The sequence below is a fragment of the Strigops habroptila genome, chromosome 8 (genome assembly GCF_004027225.2).
Source record: "Strigops habroptila isolate Jane chromosome 8, bStrHab1.2.pri, whole genome shotgun sequence".
NCBI classification, from domain to species: Eukaryota; Metazoa; Chordata; class Aves; order Psittaciformes; family Psittacidae; genus Strigops; species Strigops habroptila.
The window spans coordinates 5260107-5281834 of NC_044284.2; the positions used below are offsets into that span (position 1 = coordinate 5260107).

General features: G+C 39.0%; 2 protein-coding genes across 5 annotated transcripts in view; one reads left to right on the plus strand and one right to left on the minus strand.

Annotated features, from left to right (window-relative positions):
• Window positions 1-1030: 1030 nt before the first annotated feature.
• Window positions 1031-10193, minus strand: TMED5 (transmembrane p24 trafficking protein 5). Its single transcript, XM_030496282.1, has 4 exons — window positions 9942-10193; window positions 7688-7785; window positions 6879-7062; window positions 1031-4477 (listed from the first exon to the last, which is right to left on the minus strand). The coding sequence occupies exons 1-4, from the start codon at window positions 10122-10124 to the stop codon at window positions 4259-4261; spliced, it is 684 nt and encodes a 227-aa protein (XP_030352142.1). The 5' UTR covers window positions 10125-10193; the 3' UTR covers window positions 1031-4258.
• Window positions 10194-10210: 17 nt separating this feature from the next.
• The window catches only part of CCDC18 (coiled-coil domain containing 18), a 28787-nt gene continuing 17269 nt past the window's right edge, over window positions 10211-21728 (plus strand). For 2 of the 4 annotated variants that reach the window (XM_030496276.1, XM_030496279.1), the window contains exons 1-12: window positions 10211-10252; window positions 11441-11585; window positions 11761-11917; window positions 12203-12370; window positions 13368-13477; window positions 14341-14469; window positions 17170-17266; window positions 18065-18186; window positions 19263-19572; window positions 20442-20542; window positions 20652-20812; window positions 21483-21703. In XM_030496276.1, the coding sequence (XP_030352136.1) occupies window positions 11470-11585; window positions 11761-11917; window positions 12203-12370; window positions 13368-13477; window positions 14341-14469; window positions 17170-17266; window positions 18065-18186; window positions 19263-19572; window positions 20442-20542; window positions 20652-20812; window positions 21483-21703 (1692 nt within the window). In that variant the 5' untranslated portion in view covers window positions 10211-10252; window positions 11441-11469. Of the gene's footprint in view, window positions 10253-10305; window positions 10336-11440; window positions 11586-11760; window positions 11918-12202; window positions 12371-13367; window positions 13478-14340; window positions 14470-17169; window positions 17267-18064; window positions 18187-19262; window positions 19573-20441; window positions 20543-20651; window positions 20813-21482; window positions 21704-21728 lie in introns of those variants that run through there. The other 2 variants (XM_030496278.1, XM_030496277.1) reach the window with 2 other exon arrangements.

A 21728-nucleotide genomic window follows, 5' to 3' on the forward strand; every position in this document is an offset into this window, starting at 1 on the left:
CTGATCAAGACAAAGTACCTTCTGTAATATCCTTTCTAAAACGGGTTTGTGAGAACAGATGGTCATTGGGTTAGAGCACTAAAGTGTGTTTTGAGTTCAAATGACAATTTGCTGCTGTCTTTCTGTGCTATCACAAACTTGCAAATTCCCATTATCTATTCCTTGGGGTGTTTCCTCCCACTGTTTTTCTGAAGTGAGAGACTTGGGACTTGTTTTAGTTACTAACAGTTAATGCTCAACTAGACATTCTCCCAAAGTGTCATGGGTGTTGATTTAATACTAAGGCACCTTGATTGAGGCTTGCCTCAGGGTCTTAATTTAAGGCACCTTGATTTAGGCTTGCCTCAGGGTCTTAATTTCTCTTCTTGGAACACAGAACTTTACTAGTCTCAAGTAGTGTTACTGACTTCTGCTATAATTTTGCACAAGACAGTACCTATTATTCTTCTTCCCAGAATTGCTCCTGATGTTGTTGCCTGCGTAACTGTAACCTTTAGTGTTCTGTGTCTAATAAACTGCAGGTGCAATGCGGATTGTAAGTATTAAGGTACAAATATTGAGGGGAGGAAATCTAAAGCTCATACCTGACATGCGTCTGAGAACTTCAAAACTTAATGTATTTTCTGTTACAAAGAACAGAGGTTAGTATCATTCTGATCTGACACCTATGCAAATCTTAAGTTATTTGCGTTGCTGAAGTTGATTTTGGGCTACAGTGAATAAGAACAGAATTTGAACACTGCATGAGGAAGAATCATAGAACGGTTTGGGTTGGAAAGGACCTTAAGATCACCCATAGCCAGGGACACCTCATACTAGATCATGTCACCCAAGACTCTGTCCAACCTGGCCTTGAACACTGCCAGGGTTAGAGCATTTACCACTTTTTTGTGCAACCTGTTCCAGGGCCTCAGCACCCTATGTGAAAAAGCTGCATTGTTAAAGTTCTTGTGACCTTAGCATCTTTGATCTTTTGCAGCATTTGTAGATAAAGCATTCTTCCTTCATTATAAAATGAAGAACACAAATGCAGGTTTAAACTTGATTTATTGAAAATCTCAGGGTTTTGCACAATTTTATTCAACATCTGCAGGTCTGAAAACATTTAATTCTGAATAAAAAGTCCATTAAGAAAAAAAAAAGTAGATTTATATTCTTTGTAAATTTTATACTATCAAAAGCAATCTACTCTTCCAAATCCAGATAAAATCTTACTTATCCGCAAGTTCAAATGCCAAATCCTTCACCTATGATAAACATATTCCAGCTGCCAAAGTTAAAGCACAGTTATCTTTATTCCCTGTTTCATTTTCTATAATGAACCTTGAATGGGGGTTGGGGGGAAATACAATCAGAGCTCTTAGTTGTAAAATAATAATTTCTTCCAGATAAACTCTGGTGACAATTGTTATTTTCCTTCTACCAGAAACTGCTTTTTGTAATTGAAGAAGCTGCTGCAGTTCAGTCTTGAGTCAGAGAAGCCTGCATCCATGAGCAGCTTCAGTTAATACAACATACTGTTTTGCCACTGGATGCTTAACTACTATCAGAGGCACAGCAGAGCAGCTGGGGAACCTAATCCCTTGAGGTGCCCTTGGAAAACTTGGCAGAGCTCATCTGTTGGAAGTCTAAGCTGAAATCTAGAATCTATTAGATAAGAGGTAGAAGTCTTAGTCGCAGCTTCACAGAGCTGGTTCAGCATTTTGTAGATGGTTTGTAACATCAGACACATGGTGATGCAACCAAAGATAAATCTCTTCTAGCTAAAGGGGCAGAGCCCAAAGGATCTTATTTGTCTGTCCTGAAGGGACCTGGCAGTGACTTCAGTGAGCTTTGGCTTACACCCTGATGTAGGTACATGGTGTATTGGTACTGCAAGATGTACAGGGAAATAGCAGAAAAGAAGTATTTTTTCCTAGACTTTGCCCTGATCATAGAAACAAGCTTTCCAATTCGAGGCAGTTCATAATAGAAAAGCATCATATGGAAAAAGAAGATATGCAGAACCTTAAAGGGAAACAATACTATTTTGGACAGAGCTTTGCAAAAAGAAAAGTAGCTCAACCACCTTCAGAGCCCTCTGTAACAAGTCCTGTAAGGAATATTACTTTTGCTTATAAAAACTATTTAGAAATATTATTGCTAGGTCCCATTATGATAGCACTGTTTCTGTGTACTGTAGCCCTTGCTAGCATTTCTACAAAGTGTTTCTCCATGCATTTATTGACCCTGTTTTATCTCCTTAAAATAATTTTTGATAACCAAGTCTCAAAGTTGCAATTCTGCTGTTTCTCTCCGGATGACCCAACAACAGGCAGAATGCTAATACATAGACTTTAAAGTGTTTAAGAAAGTGTTTCTGAAAAACACTGTTGTGAGGAAATGTAGTTTTTAACACATTTATACAGGAAATCTCAATGACTGGGCGTGTTGTGGAAATGACTAACTTAAAGTTAATTCTCACACCAGCGGTTATGGCAAAAATCCCCTGTACCCTGTTAAAACCCACTTAATCTAGAAATTACAAATAACTGATTTGAGGATAACTTTGCCTTAGTTAAGTGATTCTACATAGTCTGTTGATCCTGAAATTTGAAGCCTGTACTTACTGCTCACGTATTTTGTGCCTTACTCACATAAATAGCTAAATGCAAGAAACGCTGCTCATATGAACTGAGTGTACATACACAGCTAAAAGACTTGTGAGGGTAAGCAAAAAGGGAAACTTGAGGTCAACAGCTTTGTTTTTTCATGCTTATGTAAGTTACCCAATTAACTGCTCCATTAGTCATAGATGTAGTAGACAAATTAATAAAAAAATAAATTGGCAAATAAGAGGGATTTGAGATTACAAGAATGAGTGTTAAGGTATCTTTTCACACAGTGTGACACACAGGTCCCTTTATTAAAGGGGAAGAATAACATGAGAAATGACTTCTTGAAAATTACCTATTACATGAAGTTACAGTAACTAAAGAGTTTGCAAAGCACACCTCAAGGTGTGTGTGCATTTGTTTGTATACCATATCATCACTTGTCTCTTGAATCTCATGTCCAAAAAAGAAAATAGGGTTGTACAACTATAGGACAGAAAGATTTATGATAAGGAACTGCACTTCTTTTTTCCAATTCTTTTCAACAGTGACTCAATTTCACATTGGTGGTGGTTTTTTAAAGTGCTGATGTTAGCCATCTGTATAAGAAAAGAGTTCTTGTTTTGTTCTCACAATGTTAGCCCAGTGTTTCTCCATGATGCCATGCAGCAGAAGCTGAGCATTTTTAAAAACCATAACTCAAATCACAATAACTACAGACTCCTCCAGTGGGCCCCAGTCCTGTAAACACTTAGGCACATATGTAAATTCATTCCAAGTTTAACAGCAAATAAACCAATGTCTAAGTTTTACGTGAACATGGAAAAAGTGACAGTATTGTAGAACCAGAATAGTTTGGGCTGGAAGGGACCTTCTAAGCTCATCCAGTCCAACCCCCTGCAGTGAACCGGGACATCTTCAACTAGATGAGGCTGCCCAGAACCACATCCAACCTGGCCATGAATGTCTCCAGGGGTGGTGCATCCACCACATCTCTGGACAACCTGTGCCAGGGTTTTGCCACCCTTACTGTAAAGAATTTTTTCCTCACGTCCAGCCTGAATCTCCCCTCTTTTAGTTTAAAACCATCACCCCTTGTTCTGATAAAAAGTCTTTTTCCATCTTTCTTATAGGCCCTTTTAAGAACTGAGAGGCCACATTAAGGTCTCCCCAGAGTCTTCTCCAGGCTGAACAACCCCAGCTCTCTCAGCCTTTCCTCATAGGGGGGGTGCTCCATCCCTCTGATCGCTCTTGTGTCCCTGCCACAAACATTAATTAACATTACTTAATGTTAATTAGCAGTAATTAACATCACTTTTCCATATTCACCAAGTTATGCATAAGTTAGTTATTCAGAATCATTAACAAATCCTACAAGCAAAAAAAAAAAAATAGTAGCACTTGCAAAAATGGAAGAACTTGGGGCAAGGCATTCTGTTCATGGTAAAAAGAAACAAAAACACCCACAAAAATACCAAACCAAAACCCAAACAAGATGACCACCACCCCCCAACCAAAAAGCCCAATGTGAATTGGAAACCTGATGTCTATTGCCTGTTCAAAAGAATCTGAAAGGTCATGTTTTGTTGTTTTTCTTTACTGTAGTAGTTTATTTCTCCCCCTATCCCCCCATACCTGTTATATTGTTATGATCGTACTGAATATTAAGTTCTACTTTTCCTTTTGTCTTCAAAGAGACTTTTCAGCATGTAAACCTGAACAGCTGATACCACCACCATTACTCCCAAGTTGACCATGGACCAGAAATTCACTCTGTCAAAGTTGCTTTCTTGTATATTCCGGTCCCGAGCCTCAAATGCTCTGAGCAGGGTCTGAATCTGGACGCTTTTGCTTAATCTGGCTTTGACGCTGTTGATGGATTCCTAGTAAGTAACAAAAAAGTATTTTTAGAAGAAAAAAAAGAACACCTAAATTAAACGTATAGCTTGCAAAACATACAAAATATCAACACTGTGTTACAATCTGTGATTCAGTTTTAGCCAAGATGACAGTCAGTTTCACTTTGATATACATACCTCATTAATTTTTTTAGCCTTTTTATTGTATATCACTTAAAAAGGTTTAATTAACATAGCATTAAGGTTCTATATTAATTTGGGTCTTCCCCCCTTGGTGAGGGAAGGGAGAGAGAAATCAAACCTAAAATCAGTTTTTCAATATTCCGAGTATCTTGGAGAACTCTGATTCCAGGTATTTAAGACAAGTAAAAAGCAGTAATCTCTATAGAACTAGTCTCAAAACAAGTAACGTAGTAGCAGACAAACATAGGGTTTTTTCTACCTGCTAATCAAATGAGGGCACTTTTAAATGCAAACTACCATCCAGACTATAGCTGTAGCAAAAGAAAAGAACTACAGTAATATTCCCATTTTTTTTTATGCTTTCACTGTAGTGGTTATAAACTGCTGTTTCAGCTTTAATACTAAAGCATAATTTTGACAATAAATTGTGAATAGGACAACTGGAGGGCCCTACAAAGGGGACAGAGTGGCTGAGGGAACCAGAGGAAGTACACGAACACGCTGGCCATAACAACAGCAGCTCAAGATCCACTCTTTCTTCTGCATTTACAAAGTAAATGCCTGGTCCTATGATTTGTTCAAGTTTGATCTGCAACATAGTAGATAGTCACAATATAAAAGCTGATTTCACCAAGTGCTGATTTGTGTTCTTGATATAATTATGGGACCCTGAAATAACTATTTCTGAGAAAAGTAACTTGTGCAGTAACAGGAGGCTGTAAGTTTAAAAAAAAAAAAAGTAAAATCCAGCAGTAACATTTTCTCCATGAACATTTTCCCCATTGCATATTTAACAAGTATTTCAAAAGAGCTATTTTTTGGAAGCCAAATAATCTTATGATACTAAAGTTCATGTGTTACACAATAAGGAACACCAACACCATAAAAGAGCTTTAAAAATAAGTTCCCCATTTTCCCCAGCAAATATGTTGTTTATCTTAAAGTTAAACAACTAAATGTTTATGTAAGTCCTCACAGAACTTGCAAGTAAAGTAATAACTTGACTAAGTAAACAATGGCATCAAATACCAGTGTTAACTTTACAAAAATTACCTATTTCATAAGTTCTGCAAGGCTCTCAAAGACTAAGTTCTGCTGTTCTTTTTCTTTTGGAAGACACCAGTATGTACTCAAAAAAATTAATCTACTCTATCTTGTTATCAAGTATATCAAGCTATGAAATCCACCTAAGTATTGCTTGTGATGAGTGAGAAGTGTTTCCTTAATTTCCCCTCTAAATCTTTGTTTTTTCTAATTGTCTTGATTGCCAGTCTTAAAGAAGATCTCGCCAGGTTTCTAGATTCTGTTTGAACTATTTAAAAGTGTATTGTATGCCTATGGAAGATCTTATTGTTGTTTCAAAATCTGCATTTTGTTTATTGCAATAAATAGAATACAAAAAATGTCATTCTTTAGGTGAGTGTTTTCAGTGTTAGTGGATGTTGGTTCAGGTTTTGTGTGTGGTTGGTTTTCTTTTTAAGATAGCTGTTGGCTGTAGCAATGAACATACAATCTGCATCCTATAAAGCACTAATAACAGTGGTACAGGAACACCACTCGAGTAATCTCAACGTTTAATGATAATAAAGGAAATAAAAGCTTTGACTTGGCAGTACTCTTAATCCTACATCAAACAGGGTCAGCATACAGTTTAAGCAAACATTACTATGGATAGAATGCTTGCAAAGGTGAACCTGCAGTGTAGTACAGATTAACTCCTGTCCTCTTTGTTAGTCTGAAAAGAGGAAATAACAGGTGAGGGGTAAAAAAGACTAGTGAAGTAATGTGTGAATTACTGAAGATAGAAATATTCCATGCAAAGATGGGAAGAAGAGGCTAACACAGTATTTTATTTTCAAACAGTAATAATAATCTATGCAGTGATTCCAACTACGTCACTGGCATTAAGCAATACTTTAATACTATGAATATTCATTTTGTTGCTGCTAGAGACAAATGTCCCATCTTAGCAGTAGGAAGAAAGGAAGCTGAATTGGAAAGAGTGACTTTGAGAACTAGGCAGTTTCTTCTTGCTGATTAAGGGTCTATTGTGGCAATATTCTCAAGCTTCTGTGTGGAAGCGAGAGACCCATGATACTTGATGTATCAGTAAAAGCAATATGTAAGACTGGAATAGTTTCCAGGATGATGCACCAGACCAAGGCGGAACAGCTAAATGACACTGAGGTTTTTTCCTCTTTTTTTCTCTTACGTTCAAAAGAATTAAAGATCAAACGCTAACCAGAATGTCTTCCAATTTCATATCTAGAAGATCCGTGCCCGTAAGGTCCTTCTTCCAGTCTTCCTGATCTTCTCCGTCTTCCCCCATATTGTCCAGGATCAGTTCAAAGAAAATCACCTTTTCAGAAATGGTACTGAAGGTGTTGTCAAAGCAGAACATGTAATCCCCATCTTCTGTTTCCACCCTGTGTATATAAGCAAATGTCATTAAATTAGCTACACTTTTTGTGCTGGTCCTCAAAAAGCAAGTTTTGTAAGCAAACTTTCCTCCTAAAGAGTGACAGTCATGCACTTAGAAATAACTGAATATGCTTTTTATATAAAAATAAGAACTCTAAAGACAAATTACAGATTGCACAGGCTTAATGTCATGAAGAAAACAGCTTACTTTCATTTTACTTTATTGGGATTTTGATTCATTGCTAATCATTACAAAAAAGCTGTATTATGAGTGGAATTCTTATACTCTATAGTACAATTAGAGCAATTACTACATATTTTGATAAAAGTGCTGGTAAAATAGGGAACATTTCAATTTATTATTTATATGACTCACACGATCTTTTGATATTAGATGTGAGTACCTTTTTCAACTCCACAATAAATATTTTTGTTTGCTGACCTTTAACAACTGTCATTAAACTAAAAATATCTTTCACTTCATGGCGAGATCCATGTAAAAAGCACTTCCTATTAGAAAGTCTTTCATCAAGGCATAAAAAGCATTCAATCTTTGGCTTAGTTATACTTAATAAAGAAACCAGAAAAGTACTTTATGTAACACTTCTCATTTGAAGATGTTAAACTTACGTATGAACTCCATCTGATTTTCTTTCATCAAAAACTAGAGTTTCACCCTTTGGAGACAGTAGATGAAAATCAACATCTAATCCTGCTCCATCTAGAACCTGTGAAACAAAGGAAAACAAAGCCACTTCCAACCAGTAGAACTCCTTTGTGCATTGCTGATGGCAACATTTCCAGGGAAGGGAATTGACCCAGGAAGAATGTGAAAGCTGAAGCTGTCTGTATGAGTTCACACCAAGCTAATTTGAAACAGATTATAAACTGGTATAAAAGCATTTCAGGCATTTCAAATCTTAGACTAAATATGATGTAATCATGCTAAGCTCATGTTGACCCTTTCCCTAATAGTTTTTAATACTGTGTATGGTTTTATCATTGGGCAGGGCGAGACAACCTGTAAGAACACCAGCCCATGGCTAAACCTAACATTTCTGTGGCACACATCAGCGATGGGTAAGTGCCAGAGCTAGTTTCATGTTGGAAATCTTGTAACAAAGGTCTGTCATGTTTATGTATATACACACATATATTTGTACAAAAACACAGTCTGTGCAGCCTCATCCCCAAGATCTCTGTTGGGTGAATGAGCAGCGTAGATAACAGGGCTAGACTTCCTATGCCACTCAAAGCTGTACCACAGACCACCTCACCTTCTAATCAGATTTAAGGTCTGAATTCTCCCAGGGCATTCTCATTTCCCAAAGCCAGAAGGATTTGAAGGCATTTAGCTTCCTAAGCTGTACAGTATAACAAAGCTGTGCTGCTTTAACTGGCTACAGTTGTATCACCACATCTGTTGTGTTGTAGAAATTCTCTATAGAGCAGGTAGTGACTGCAGGGGGGTCAGAGTGGGATGATTTTATGACTTAGGTCCATGCTAGGGGATTTTTTGTGTTTGCTTGTTTTCCAGTGAGCTATTTGAGTATAGCAATCTGCTCCTCCTGAAATTGAGGGCAAAGTTTATACCAGCTTACTGACCCTGGAGGCTCACCAACAAAAAGAGAAAGGACAGAATTAGTAGCTAAGAGGTGATCTAATTAAAAACCATATATAGTGATATGCCTTTAGGGCTACGATACAATCTAAACACCTGGAACAAAGCTTCCCATCAGCATAGTGTTTATTGCATTATGTCTTTGACCTGCATCCCACATAAAACGCTCCTATGCTTTAGCATAATTCAGGATAATTAAGCACAAAATAAATTATTTCCAGTGTCATACAGAGGTCTTTTTCTAAACATTTGAATAAAAAGAAGAATCGTTACTGTTAGCAGTAGCAGTGCGAAATTTATACCCCAGTAGAAATCAATTCACTGTTATACACATTTGTTCTCCCTAAAATAGAATATTTTAACTCTGATTAAAATAAAATCCTATGTTATCGGTGCCAAGCAAATGTCTTTTTTGCTTAGACAGGGCTCTGAACAAAGCTTGAACATGTCAATCTTTCATTCTTGTTCAGTTCTGCTACAAAATAATCAGGAATTTCAGCTTTGTATTTTTAGTTGGGAGACAGAACGGGTGAAAGATGTGGTGGGGGAAGAGACAGATCCCAGCCAATTCTGAGGCACAATACTAGGACAGGAAAATAGTCACTGCAGCTTCCCTGTCCGTGCCTGCTCTACTGAGAAAAGGCTATATTAAGGAAGAAAAAGACGAGAACATTCCCAGAGTATCTGGGGAACTCGTCTCTTCCAAAGAAGGACATCAAGACCTTAATGTTAGTCTAGTTAAATGAGACTGTTTCCGAAAACCTTGCATCATTGAAATAAAAGGTGTTTGGTATCAACACGAACATAGGCAAGTAAGCGGTCTGTGCATCAGCAACGATTTTGCTTATGCTTTACAACTACTACGCAAGGCCACGGTCATTAACTTACTACATTTTTTCCCTGTTTTTAAGGAATGGCAACTTGAAATCTTGTAAAGAAATGATCTATTAGAATAGTTATAAATAAGCTGTAAAAGTTGGGGGGGTTCCCCCACCACAAAGGCACAGATTTACTAGTGTGCAATCCCAGCATGGATCTTTGGGCACTACGCAGGGCCGGCGGCGCCGCAGGCAGGGCGCGCATCCTGCCCGCACCAGGGCCGGCCTCCGGGGCCGCTGCTCGGGAACAGCACCGCGCTGGAGCAGCCGGATCCGGCCGCCGAGGGAACCGGCAGCCGAGCCGCCCCGCCCGTCTCCCGTCAGCCCCGCCGTGCGGGAAGGGCCCTCGCCCGCCCGTGGCGGCCCCGCAGCCGCCCTGCCCGACCTGATACTCGAGCTCCAGCGAGGCCTCCTTGCGCATGGGCTGATAGAAGCACTCCTTGCGGCCGGCGGGCAGCGTGAAGGTGAAGTCGCTGTCGAGGGACGGGCTGAACTCGGCAGCGCCGGGCGGCGGGAGGAGCAGCGCGAAGCACGCGAGCGGCAGCAGCAACCGCGGCCCCGGCCACATCCCGGCGGCGTGCGCGGAACACCCGCCGCGGCGGAGCGAGGGCCCGGCCCCGCCCCTCGGGGCGCTCCGCCAATCGCAGCCGCCCGCCCACAGTGCACCGCGGCGGAGAGACGCGGCGGTACCGTGAGGTGAGGCTGAGAGCTGCGTATGCGCGGTGCGGGCCTGGCCGGGAGGCGGGACGGGGCTGGCGGGGCCCGCGCGGTTTGAAGCGGTGAGGCCTGGCCCTTGCGGGCTGCAGTGAGGGGGATCGGTGCGGAGGGGCGGCTCCTCTCTGCCTTCTCCTCGGCCCTCCGGAGAGCCCTGAGGCAGGGAGCGCCCGGTTCCGCCCGTGCTGGGCCCCAGCGCTCTGGGTCTCTCCGAGGCGGGGTCGCCGCCGGGCCGGGTGCCGGCCTGCGAGGCCTGGCGGCCGAGGGACCCCCGCGCTGCTGGCGAAGGGCAGCGTTGGTTTCTGTGCATCACCCGAGTCTGTTTCCCACATCAAGCTCAGTTTGCAAAGTCACACTTGCTGTGGGGAGGGCTGAGTGTCGTGTTCGTGGCGTCCCGACCTCCCCCCCCCCCCCCCCAACTGAGCACCCCGCGTTCTCTGTGCTGTGAAGTCCTCGCTGCTCTGATCTTCATTAATCTCGCTCGTTACTGAATGGCGAGGCAAGGTTTGTCTGTGTGCCGTCCCTGGAGGCGTCCAAGGCCAGGTTGGATGTGGTTCTGGCAGCCTGATCGAGTTGAAGATGTCCCTGCTCATTGCAGGGGGTTGGACTGGATGAGCTTTGAAGGTCCCTTCCAACCAAAACTGTTCTTTGAGTCTATGATTCTATGCGCTGTCACCTTTTCAGGCACCCTGCCAGCTGCAGGGTCCCTGCCAGGGAATTCTGAAGTGACTGAGGTGTGTTGTATAAGGGATCTTTGACAACCAGTATATAGCAGCCTTTACTGGTTTTCATAGATCATGAAGCTTCTTGTACTTCATGAATACACACAACTCTTTCTCTCAAAAAAGACAATTTGTACAGAGTATATAGAATACAATCATAGAATCAATTAAGTTGGAAAAAACCTTTAAGATCAAGTCCAACCATTACCCCAGGACTGCCAAGACCAGCACTATCCCATGTCACTGAGGGCATATCTCACTCACATACGTAGTGAGTGTGGAGAGGTGGTGTGTGAAATGTCACCAATGACATTTGTTAAGTCAGTATTTCCTTGTTTTTTTTTTTTGTCCTTTTTCCTACTTGCCTTATTTTGGTGTCTTTAAAAGTAACTTTGCAAATAGTATTCACATATATTTAACAATGTTTTGACATTAAATATTATTTTAGTCATACGTGTGGCGCCAGTGGTTTATACGATGTGGACTTACTCTAAAAGTGCTGCTGATGAAGACCTTGCAAATTTGCAGTCATTATGGAATCAGCTGAGGAAAACTGAAAAAAACCTACAAACTGTAGAGGAAGAGCTTTCCAGGTATGAGTGCATTTGGGAATGAGAACAGCCTGTCTCTTGTGTGCAAATCTGTCTCACTCAGTTTAATGGATTATCACAAGTAGCTCCTTTTGTGCTTTTCTTTTGAAAACTCTTTGTGAGCAATTTAAAATAATAAAGAAAAAATGGTGTAGCAACTTTTTACTCTCCCTCCTAGCACTCATACAAGTGAACGTTGTGGCCCCTGCTTGGATGAGGCTGTAAACTTCACTCTGGAGGACCTTGTTCAGCCTAACTGCAACTATCAAGGCTTTTCCGACTGTAAGAAGAATGCTGGTAAAACATCTTTCCAGGACTTTCAAAGGAAATCTGAAGTAAATATTGCATTTCATTACTTATTTTTATTACTTTGGTTTTCTGTTCTTTACTATGTTTATGAGAATTGTTTTGCTTTTAGGACTTGGAGTTCATACAGTATAGCACTGGACAGTTATATGAACAGAGAACACTTAGACAATCAACGGAGCTCTCTTAAACATAATATTTAAATACATTTGTTCTGCAGAGTTGCCATTGATGTGTATATTGCTTTCATATGCATAAGTGTGTGTGTGTATACATATAAAAAATACATATATAAACCCTTTCGTTATGTCTAGTCTTGCTCAGTATCCACAGCTTCTGATAAAACTGCAGAAGAAAATGAACGTCTTAAGGAGAAGCTGGATGCCCTTCATGAGCAAAATGCATCTTTGACTTCTCAGAACCACTACCTAAGGAACAGAGTGGAAACAATGAACTTTGAGTTGGTGCAGTCAAAAACAAGAGTATGTATCTTCAGTGTATTCATCAAAAAAGAAAAACAAACCCCAAACCTTCCAAAAAGCCCCAGTGACCATGACTTTTGAATGTCATTCCAAGCATAACATGCTGGTTTTTGTTTTGTCTAAATATTAGAGAGATTAAAACTTTAATATTCTATTTTTTTCATAATATTCAGCATTCATTTTGGAACAGGATAGTTTGGAAACCTATTCCTCCATGAGCAAACCAACTATATTATGACTCTTATCTATTTGTGTTCCAAAGTTTAATCTAAAGCCAGTAAGTCACAGCATGAAGAATGCATTATGTAAGAAAATAGCTCAATAATGTTTTTAGTACTGCACATTCACATGTCTGAGCTACATGGAGAATAATGAGAACAATCATGGGATGGTAGTCATTTGTCTAGGAAGTGAAAAATGTTGACCTTTCAGGTTGGATAAATATTATTATTTTGAAAAAGTTAAGGTGGATTAGAAGGAAATATTATATCTAATAAATCATTGCTGATTTAATTGAAACTTGTACGTACAGGTTTTTCAGGACAACTATATTCTTGTATTCAGCTTATAGGTAACAGTAAGAAAACATGGCTATGGTTAATGCAGTTTGTTTGAGAAATGTTATCTCAGCCCCGGAGATAAATAAGTAGATAAATAAGTAGATAAAATGTTTGACACTCTGGCATGGAAAGAACAAATAGTGGAATATAAACTTTTGAGGAAAATCAGGAGATAAGCTCAACGTATAAAGAAATCAGTCTGCTAGACAGTGTACCACACTGCGGTGGTGCTAGGGACCTGGAAGGGTGTCAATTGGAATATTGAAGGTCAGTTCCTCAAGATGAACAAGCATCTTCTACAGTAAGCTTAAGAGCACTGTATCATTCAATAAGCAGATGATTATTCTGTGTCTCATCTGAAGGTGGGTGTATATGTATGTATATATATATACACACACACAAGTGTTAATTAAACCCCAAATATGTTTCTGTTTCAGATTTCTTATCTTGAATCAGCTTTAGGTACACGTTTAGTCAGCATTCCAAAGCTGAAAGAACAGATTGTAAACTTGGAAGCAGAAGTTTCAGCTCAAGATAAAATTCTCAGGTAATAAGTGTACTTCTAAATCATCGTTTTACTGTGGTCTTCTTGCCAGCCCAATCTCCTCTTTGGGATGTCATGATAACTGGTTCTGCGTGGGTCTTGTAATCTAGGGCTTGAAACTTTCATTTCAGAGCCAAATTTAGGAGGAGGGAGGTGTTTTATTTTGTACTGAATGTACTTCAAGAAATGGAGGAAAAAAATAATAAAGGCTGTTAAAAGAAACCAGTTTATAATGTATGCTAAATATGAATGTCCCCTTATAACTGACTAGAGTGATTGTACGCTACATGACTACATATCTTCTGTTGTAAACAAGCATACATATTTTCAAACATGATTGTGCAGCACATAAAGTAAAAGACTCTTTCTTTATGGAAGTATTGATCGATGCAAAAAAAGGTAAACAGTGTCCAGAGGCTGTCAGGAAGACATACCTGGCTGTCAGTGTCTTACAACCTCATGCTATATAATATTCATTTAATATCTCAATCGTCTGTCTTCACAAAAGAAGTAAAAATACTTAATTGACATTTTAGTGCTGTTTCCCGTGAGTGTATCTTGACCAGTCATTGCTTTTGAAAGAAAAATGGTGATTTCTGTGTTCAGATCTCATGGCACGGAGTCAGCCATCTGCATCCTTGGCAGTTGTGACACCTGGTGCCTATTGATGAGCTATGGACACCACTCCGGACTCAGACCTACTCGTGAGGAATCTGGAGACTATGGACCTTCCAAACCTAGTTTTAAGAGTTGCAGGGTGTTTGACTAGCGCTTTACAAACATCATGTGCAGAAGAGAGCAATAAAAATTGAGTTTCTTTACAAATATGTTCCTATTTTTTTAATTGTGCTTTGTTTATTTGATAGAGATGCAGAAGATAAACTAAATCAAAGCCAGAAAACAGCAATGGAAAGAGGAAACATGTTGCAGAGGTATAAAAAGGACTATAAAAACCTGAAAATGGAGTTAATTGAACAAAGCAAGCAAGGAAAGAGGTAACTAAGCAATTTTAATAAATTGAATACAGAGTAATAGTGCATGTTTATTTCCATTGGTAGATGTTTACTTTGTGGGATCAAATTATTTCTCTGCTTTAAGGACAGACTTTTGCTACACTATCAGACCACATCTGACAATATAAGTGAAAATAACATGGTAATTTGTAAGGGTAACACAAAAAAATTACAGTGCCAAACAAATTGTAACACCCTTTATATTCCCTAAAGAGTTATCTGACAGATAAAGTCAACAGAGCTTAACATATGCTCATAGTTCTAAATTAGAACTAATTCTCCATTATATTTTCTCAACAGTCTGAATTTCAGTTTCTTTATGTTAACTTTGCAAATTATCCCATAAGGTCAAACAGTATTATAGTTTTTTTAATGACAGGGTGGTTCTCTTTTGTGCCTGTCAAGAGTTCAAAGAGCATCTGGATGATGTTCTTACTCATATGATTTAGTCTTCAAAACTTCAAAAATGGAGTTGAAAGACATACTAAAGAAAGAAGTGTTCGTTATATATAGAATTAAAACCCAGCACTGGGAAGTATTCCCTCTTATCGTTGGTACATGTCACGCAACACTCAGAAGTGTTTCAGAGGGCTCGAAACCCCCCAGAATCACATATAAAAATAAAATATTAATATTTTTTGAGATACAAAAAAAAAAAAAGTAGCAAATCAGCTCCACAGTTTAATACCAGATATTCATGGAGTTTAATACCAGGTATTCATTCTGCTACTACACGGGTTTTCTTAACGGTCACTGCTGAGCTTAATGGTAATCCTGCAAGGAGCAGGGAGTTGCACTTGATGATCCTTATGGATCCCTTCCAACTTGAGATATTCTGTGATTCTATGATTCCATGTTGGGTTTTTTAAAAAAAGGGGAAATTCTGTGTGAATATACCTATTATTTGGGCACTGTTTAAATCTTGGTTTCTGGTAGTTGCAGGCTGTTGTACACTAGTAACCAGTTTGTCGCCTGTTTTTCCCCTTCAGAATAGACACGCTGTAGTGGAGAGCTGAAATGTGTCCACAATATATTTTTCCTGAATTGCTTTTGACTTTGTCTTGCAAGAATCTACAGTGTGTCCTCAGGACTCAGTATGCAACAGTACTGAGTGGTGTATTTTTGGGGTTGATGTGAGGAAAGTGATAGAAGCACAACTTAATCAAGAGAACATTTTTATGTTATCCTTAGTCTTACCTGTCTGTATGGTACTGTTGAAAAGGGTGCTGTAATTCCATCCCAGTCCCCATTTCCCTTTCCTATTGCTTCCCTTAGCCTAGCGATTGTGTGGCTGCTGGAGTGTTAGGTAATTTCTTTTGGCTGTTGGAAGTTGCCATATACAATCCTATCACCTCCAAAATGTTATTTTAAAGAAATGAGAGGGATAAATAACAAGACTCCTGCCTGACCAATTAATTTAACTGTATTATCTGGGGCAAACCCCCCTGAATTAATGCCTTAACATAGCGTTTCTTGAGCCTTTTGAATGCTAACCCTTTGTTTGGCTTGCCTACCTACCCATGAAATTACCTCTAACCTTCCTATAGCTAGACAAATGGAAATACTGCGCTACTGGTGAAGAAATGCTTTTATTTATGTTCACTGTTCATTCAGAGCATGTGGAGTTGGAACTAGCTGTACTTAGTTAATAGTTGCAGATGTAAATAGAAAAACTAAGCTTCTGCCAGGTTTTAAAGGCAACATAGTGTTATGGTTAGTATTAACAATAATTACAGGCTGCTTTTTTAATCAGTGATTACAACCACATTGTTCTTTGGCCAAGGAAACTGATGTGCTTTAGACTTACACTATTTTGTTTGTTATTCTGAAATCTTTTATCCCCTAGTCTGAATACTTTTGCTATGTCCAAATGGGCAGTGGTCTTCAGACAGAGAAACAGTGATCCAAGGGTAGGCTGTACTTAGAGGAGGCACTTGTCCTGTCCTTGCACTGCCCTTAGTGGAAGAGAAACAAATGCTGTTGAGCAGTGGTAATTCTTGTGTTCCTGCGTTAGGTGACCTGAACAGACTGCATGCCTGACCTGTCCCAAGGTTTCTGTTCCAACTTCCCTAGTGAATAACAAGAGGGGAAAGTAAGAAAGGGGCAGGAGCAGAGAGTAATGAAGCAAAATAAAGTCTGGGTTTTTGCTTTAAACAGTTGCTCACCTGGTAGCATGCCAGTCTCAGCTTCCTTTACTATTATTGATGCCATCTCTCCAATATCCTCCAAATAATTTGTCCTTTGATCAGTTCCTGTCATTCTCACTGTAATTCCATCATGAATGCTCCCTTCAGTATCACAATCTTTTGTAGTTCTCCTTAAGCAGTTTGAATTTTAAGGAGCACTACTGTCTTCTACTTCCTTAACACACATGCTAATCCAGTCCCTAAAACAGGCTTTTACTGATAGGGACAGGTGGATGATTTGAATCAAACTCTTTTTGAAGAGGACTCAATTTTAACATTCTTAGTTTCACTGGGTTTGTGCTTACGTTAATATGCCAAAATTATATTTAAAATTATTTTATGCCTCGTGAAAATTTTTTAATCTAGGGCTTGGAAAGTTGGAAGAAGAAAGGAAATTACCTGGAGCAATTACTTCAGTAGTTGTTTTTAGTATCTGGAGGAGAGTTACATAATGACTGAACTTTGTGATTTTTAGAATTGGTGTGCTGCTTTGCAGGGCAGAACAGCAAAGAAACGAAGCTTTGTTGAGCGTGGAGGAGCTGACAAGAGCTTTCAAAAAGTATAAAGAGAAAATAACTGGAAAATTAGAAAAGGTAAAAGTTTATTCTTCACTTGTTTTTGCCATGCTAGTAGGGTTTTGCTTCTTCCAGTAAGCTAGGCAGCAAACAGCAACAGGTTCACCGGTGGGTCAATTGTTTCTGCTTGTTGGTGGCAAAGTCCTAAGAGAGGTGGGACAGGGTAAGCAACTGTTTGTGGTGATTGCTTCAGTTATTCAGTTTTAAACTGTCTTCTCACAGTCTGGACTGTCTGCGTCTTTGAAGTATCCCAGTACTGCTGATGTTTCTTCTGTCTCCTGCTTGCCTGCTGGGAAATTTACATTTTAAAAGTATATGATCCTTTTGAAAGAATTCTTTTGATTCCATCTGTATAAGCTGTTCAACGAAACATGAGATAGAGAAGAGATAAGATGAAGATGAAGTAATCTCCCAAAGTTCCTGTGGTCAAAATTGTTAATGCTTCTGGCCTTGTGGGAGGAGAAAAAAAACAGGCCTGAGACTGTTAGCTTTTACAGAGAATTTTCATTTGATTAGACTTCTTTCCCTGTGGAATGTGGAAAAAGTCTTTGCCAACCACAAATATGCCCTAAAATATTAAACCAAAATAACATTAATTTTTTCCCAAATTGCAGAAAAAACCAACTTTGTCCCTCTCCTTTTCTTCACAACAGTGAGCGACAGAATTATCTACAGGCTTACCAGAAAGAAAGAAACAAAACAAAACAAACAAAAACCCTCACAGCATAATGTTTATAGTATTCATTTAAAAAAATGCTGTTGGCCCTGGAAGCTTAGATTATTGTTGTACAGTAACAAAAAATACTGCTTTTTAAGGTTAAAGCTGAAGAAGTAATCTTGGGAAAACATTTGATTAGTTGTGAAAAAGAAAAAGAGAAGTTGAATGAAAAGTGTGTCAGCTACAGAAAGGACCTCGACATCCTAGAAGAGCAATTAAGGTAATGCAGGGGCTTCTAAAAATCTCTGTACAGTGATTTGAGAAGAAACTGCGCGTTACAACTCTCACTGTGAATGTGCTGCTCAATTCATGTAGTTCAAATGAAATCAGGACCAGCGTCAGTGAACGCTTAGAATCAATATCAGCAATACAACAGGCAAACCATAGTACTAAAAAGGTAAAAAATGTTAGCATTTACAAATTTCACTTACAAATTTCTAAATTATTTTCTCTAAATCCTTAAACACATCAGCTGGTTGTCTTTAGAATTACTAGGTTTGGACAAACACTGTCTTGGACAGTTTCAGGTATCCCATTCACATGCACTATCCACACTCACAGTCCTGTCTTAACAATCGTTCTTTAGGCCATTTTGGCAAGGGTGGGCAGTGTGGGAGCACCCTTCCACTAGCTTGAGCCTGTTTAATAGCCCTCTGCTGTTGATAGGGATCTTCCTCTAGGCTGCTGTCTTTTTGCCGCTAACTTGCCTTGGGTTTGGCACTCATCAGGACCTTTGAGCTAATTCAGTTTGCTAAATCAGGAGGTACCTAAAAATGTAAATGATTTGTGGTGGGCTAAAAGTACAATTGGCTCACAGTACAGTCAGATAGGCGAGAGAAGAAAGAGGACCCTTCCCTGTCTTGTTAGTAGCAGAATGCTAGACTAGCTCAGTCTTAGTACATTATCTTCATCCATTCTGATTTTAGGTATCATTACATAGTTATTTTATCCTGTTCTTAAATTCCCTTGGCTTCAGCACAGTTAAAGTCACCTTGATCTATTTCCTACCAGTGACTCTCCTGATAGCGCTTAAACCTTTTTTAAATTGCTTAAGAATGAGAACTCATTTATTCCCTCCTTTTGTTTCCTGATAGCAGTTCACATCTTGGTCCTTAGGAACAGTGAAATCTTAGTACAGCAGTGAAAAATCTTTGGTCTGTTGTATAAAGCTAATCCTAGATTTTGAGAGGAAGGAAACTAGTTAAACAGTACAGTTATGTTGCTGTCTTCTAGTACTTTTAATAATGACAATCCTCTATGTTGAGCTATACCTTTTAAATGGATATACTTCTTTAGGCAATTAAAGGAAGAGAATCATAGCACAAAAGAAGGAATTAGGACTCTTGAGGCAAAGAACACTGAAATGGTGTCAATGCTGACTCGATCTGATCAGAAGATCATGGAGCTTGAGAGTGAACTTCATGAAAAAGAAATAGGACTTCAAGAGAAAAATGTTCTAATAAGTGAAAACACAGAGCTGAGAGCACTTGCTGCACAGCAACGTGACCGCTTGAAATTATGCCATCAAGAAATTGAAGATTCAAGGGAAGAGCTCCACATACTAGAAACCATTATTTCCCAGTTGTCTCTGAGTACACCTGAAGAGGTACAGTAACTGATTCATCCTTAAAAATCCTATTATGTGTCTCAAACAATTCTAACTGACATTGCATGCAAATCCTGTGACGTTCTTGAGAAATCATTTGCCTAAAATATCTTTGCTTTAGGATGCATGGATGACATGTTTTCTCAATTGAAATAATTTTGTCTTCTCATTCGAGAACAAGGAATAGCTGCTTTGGAATTGATTAAGCAGCAAGCATTTAAAATTACACTTTCTATTCTGTGTATTGATTCTTCAGATGTATGTATAATCTCTAAGATATCATTATGTCACATCTAATTGTCATGTTCCACTGAGGTTCTTCTCAGTGGAACCTTTACCATAAGGCAGACCTCAGCAATGGAGAAATCAGAGCAGGAGGGATGTTTGTAGGAAGTTTTTTTTTGCTGGGAAACGGAAGGCACACCATCCCTGGCTGCAAGTGAACTTCTGTTTTACCAGGATGAACTCTGGCTCATGAGCCTGAAGTTTATCATTAAACTGACTGATTGGGAGAGTCATGTAAAAAACCCACAGTTGTCACCTGACTGGGGTTACTGGAGGGACTGTTTGGGAAGTCAGGAAGGGCTAAAGAGATGTATGGGGTGAGGAGGACATGTTGCACCAGATGTCTTTGTTTTTGAAGTATAAATGTGAGTAGGTGTAATGAAACCAAAATCGAAATATGCTTTCTGTATGATTTTTGGAATTGCCAAAGTGACCTCTGCTGAAAAGAATATAGTAATTTTGTATAAAAATGTATTTTGTATAAAAACAATTTGCATAAATTATGTGTGTAGCACATGAATTAATCATGCTGCGAAGCAATAAAGTTGGTTTTGCATTGAACTTGGTTTTCCCTTAACTTTTAGTTTAAATGGCACCACTTGAAACACCAGCTATCCAGCTCCTCAACAAAAGAAGCTCTCTCTGAATCTTGTGAATTGAATAAACCTTTGATTGCAGACCAAAGGTATTACTTTCTGGTTATGGAATTACGACAAGAATAGGCAGAAAATAAGGTGGTATTAGAACCAGCAGGTATGAAGAATATTAAATGATTTTCTCCTCTTTTATAATAGCATTAAACTGGCAATGAAAGAAGCAGAAGTTCAAAAGCCTTGTGCAAATGTAACTGTCTGTACTGGAGCTGAGCATCTTTCTAATCATAATGAAGGACAAGAAAATAGCACGTTATGTGACCTGGAAATGGAGCCTGTCAAATTGCTCAGAAATCAAGGAGGTAGGCTTATAGGAGTAGCTGTACAGTTCTGTCTGATTAATCCACAGAATAGGAATTTTTTGGTGGGGTTTACATAGTTTTTATAGTGGTTTTGTGGGGCTTTTTTTTAATGTATCTCTGTGAGCTAACGAGTATGGTTTGGTTGATCAGGGAGCATTTTGCCACCTTGGAATTCTGGAAATTGTCATTTTCTCCTGGCACACTATTCTTCTTTCTTTTGCTAGTCAAGTTACTTGTTCAGCAATATCCAAGCTATGAATCGTGTTGTAATAAACCCATGTATTTTTTTTTTATGCAGACTGTGTTAAGGTCTCCATATTTTCTTTGATTCTTTTCTCTATCCTGCTGTTGCAGAATTTCTGCAATTGATTCTGCGATTAATATTAGGACTGCTCCATGAAATGACTTCAGGGCACCTATATAATCACACAGTCTTCAACATTTTGGGGGTGTTTGTTGGTATTTTTTTGTTTATTTGGGTTTTTTTGTTGTTTTCACAAGCCACAGCTTTCAGTTATATTATGGGGAAAAATAAACAGTTTTGTTTCTGGATACTGTATGTGTTAGTTGAATGTGCTGTCATGAAATTACATTTCTCTTTGGTTTGTATGATTATTTGTTTGAGTGCTGGTTTGTAAATTAACCTTACATTTATTTATTCTACTTTGAGAGAGGAGAAATGTCAAACAGTTGGAACTTATCAGCAAACAATTTGAAAAGGAGAGGCAAAGATTCCAGAAAGAGATAGAAGAATTACGCACTAAACTGACAAAAGCAGACGATGAGAATTCTTCTTTGAAGACCAGCATGGCCCAGAGAGCCAGTCATTTTCAAGTCATGCAGGAAGACCTATTGAAGAAGGCTTCAAAAGCTAGTAGCTTAGAGAAAGAAGTAAGTTTTTTTAGCAGCACTGAAA

What these genes read in the sequence shown, in the direction of transcription:
- TMED5 (XM_030496282.1), bottom strand. Translation starts at nt 10,124, where the DNA reads ATGTGGCCGGGGCCGCGGTTGCTGCTGCCGCTCGCGTGCTTCGCGCTG. An exon ending in AAATCAGATGGAGTTCATAC is followed by an intron (nt 7,063 to 7,687) that starts GTAAGTTTAACA and finishes TTATATACACAG; the next exon opens with GGTGGAAACAGAAGATGGGG. An exon ending in TGAAATTGGAAGACATTCTG is followed by an intron (nt 4,478 to 6,878) that starts GTTAGCGTTTGA and finishes GTTACTTACTAG; the next exon opens with GAATCCATCAACAGCGTCAA.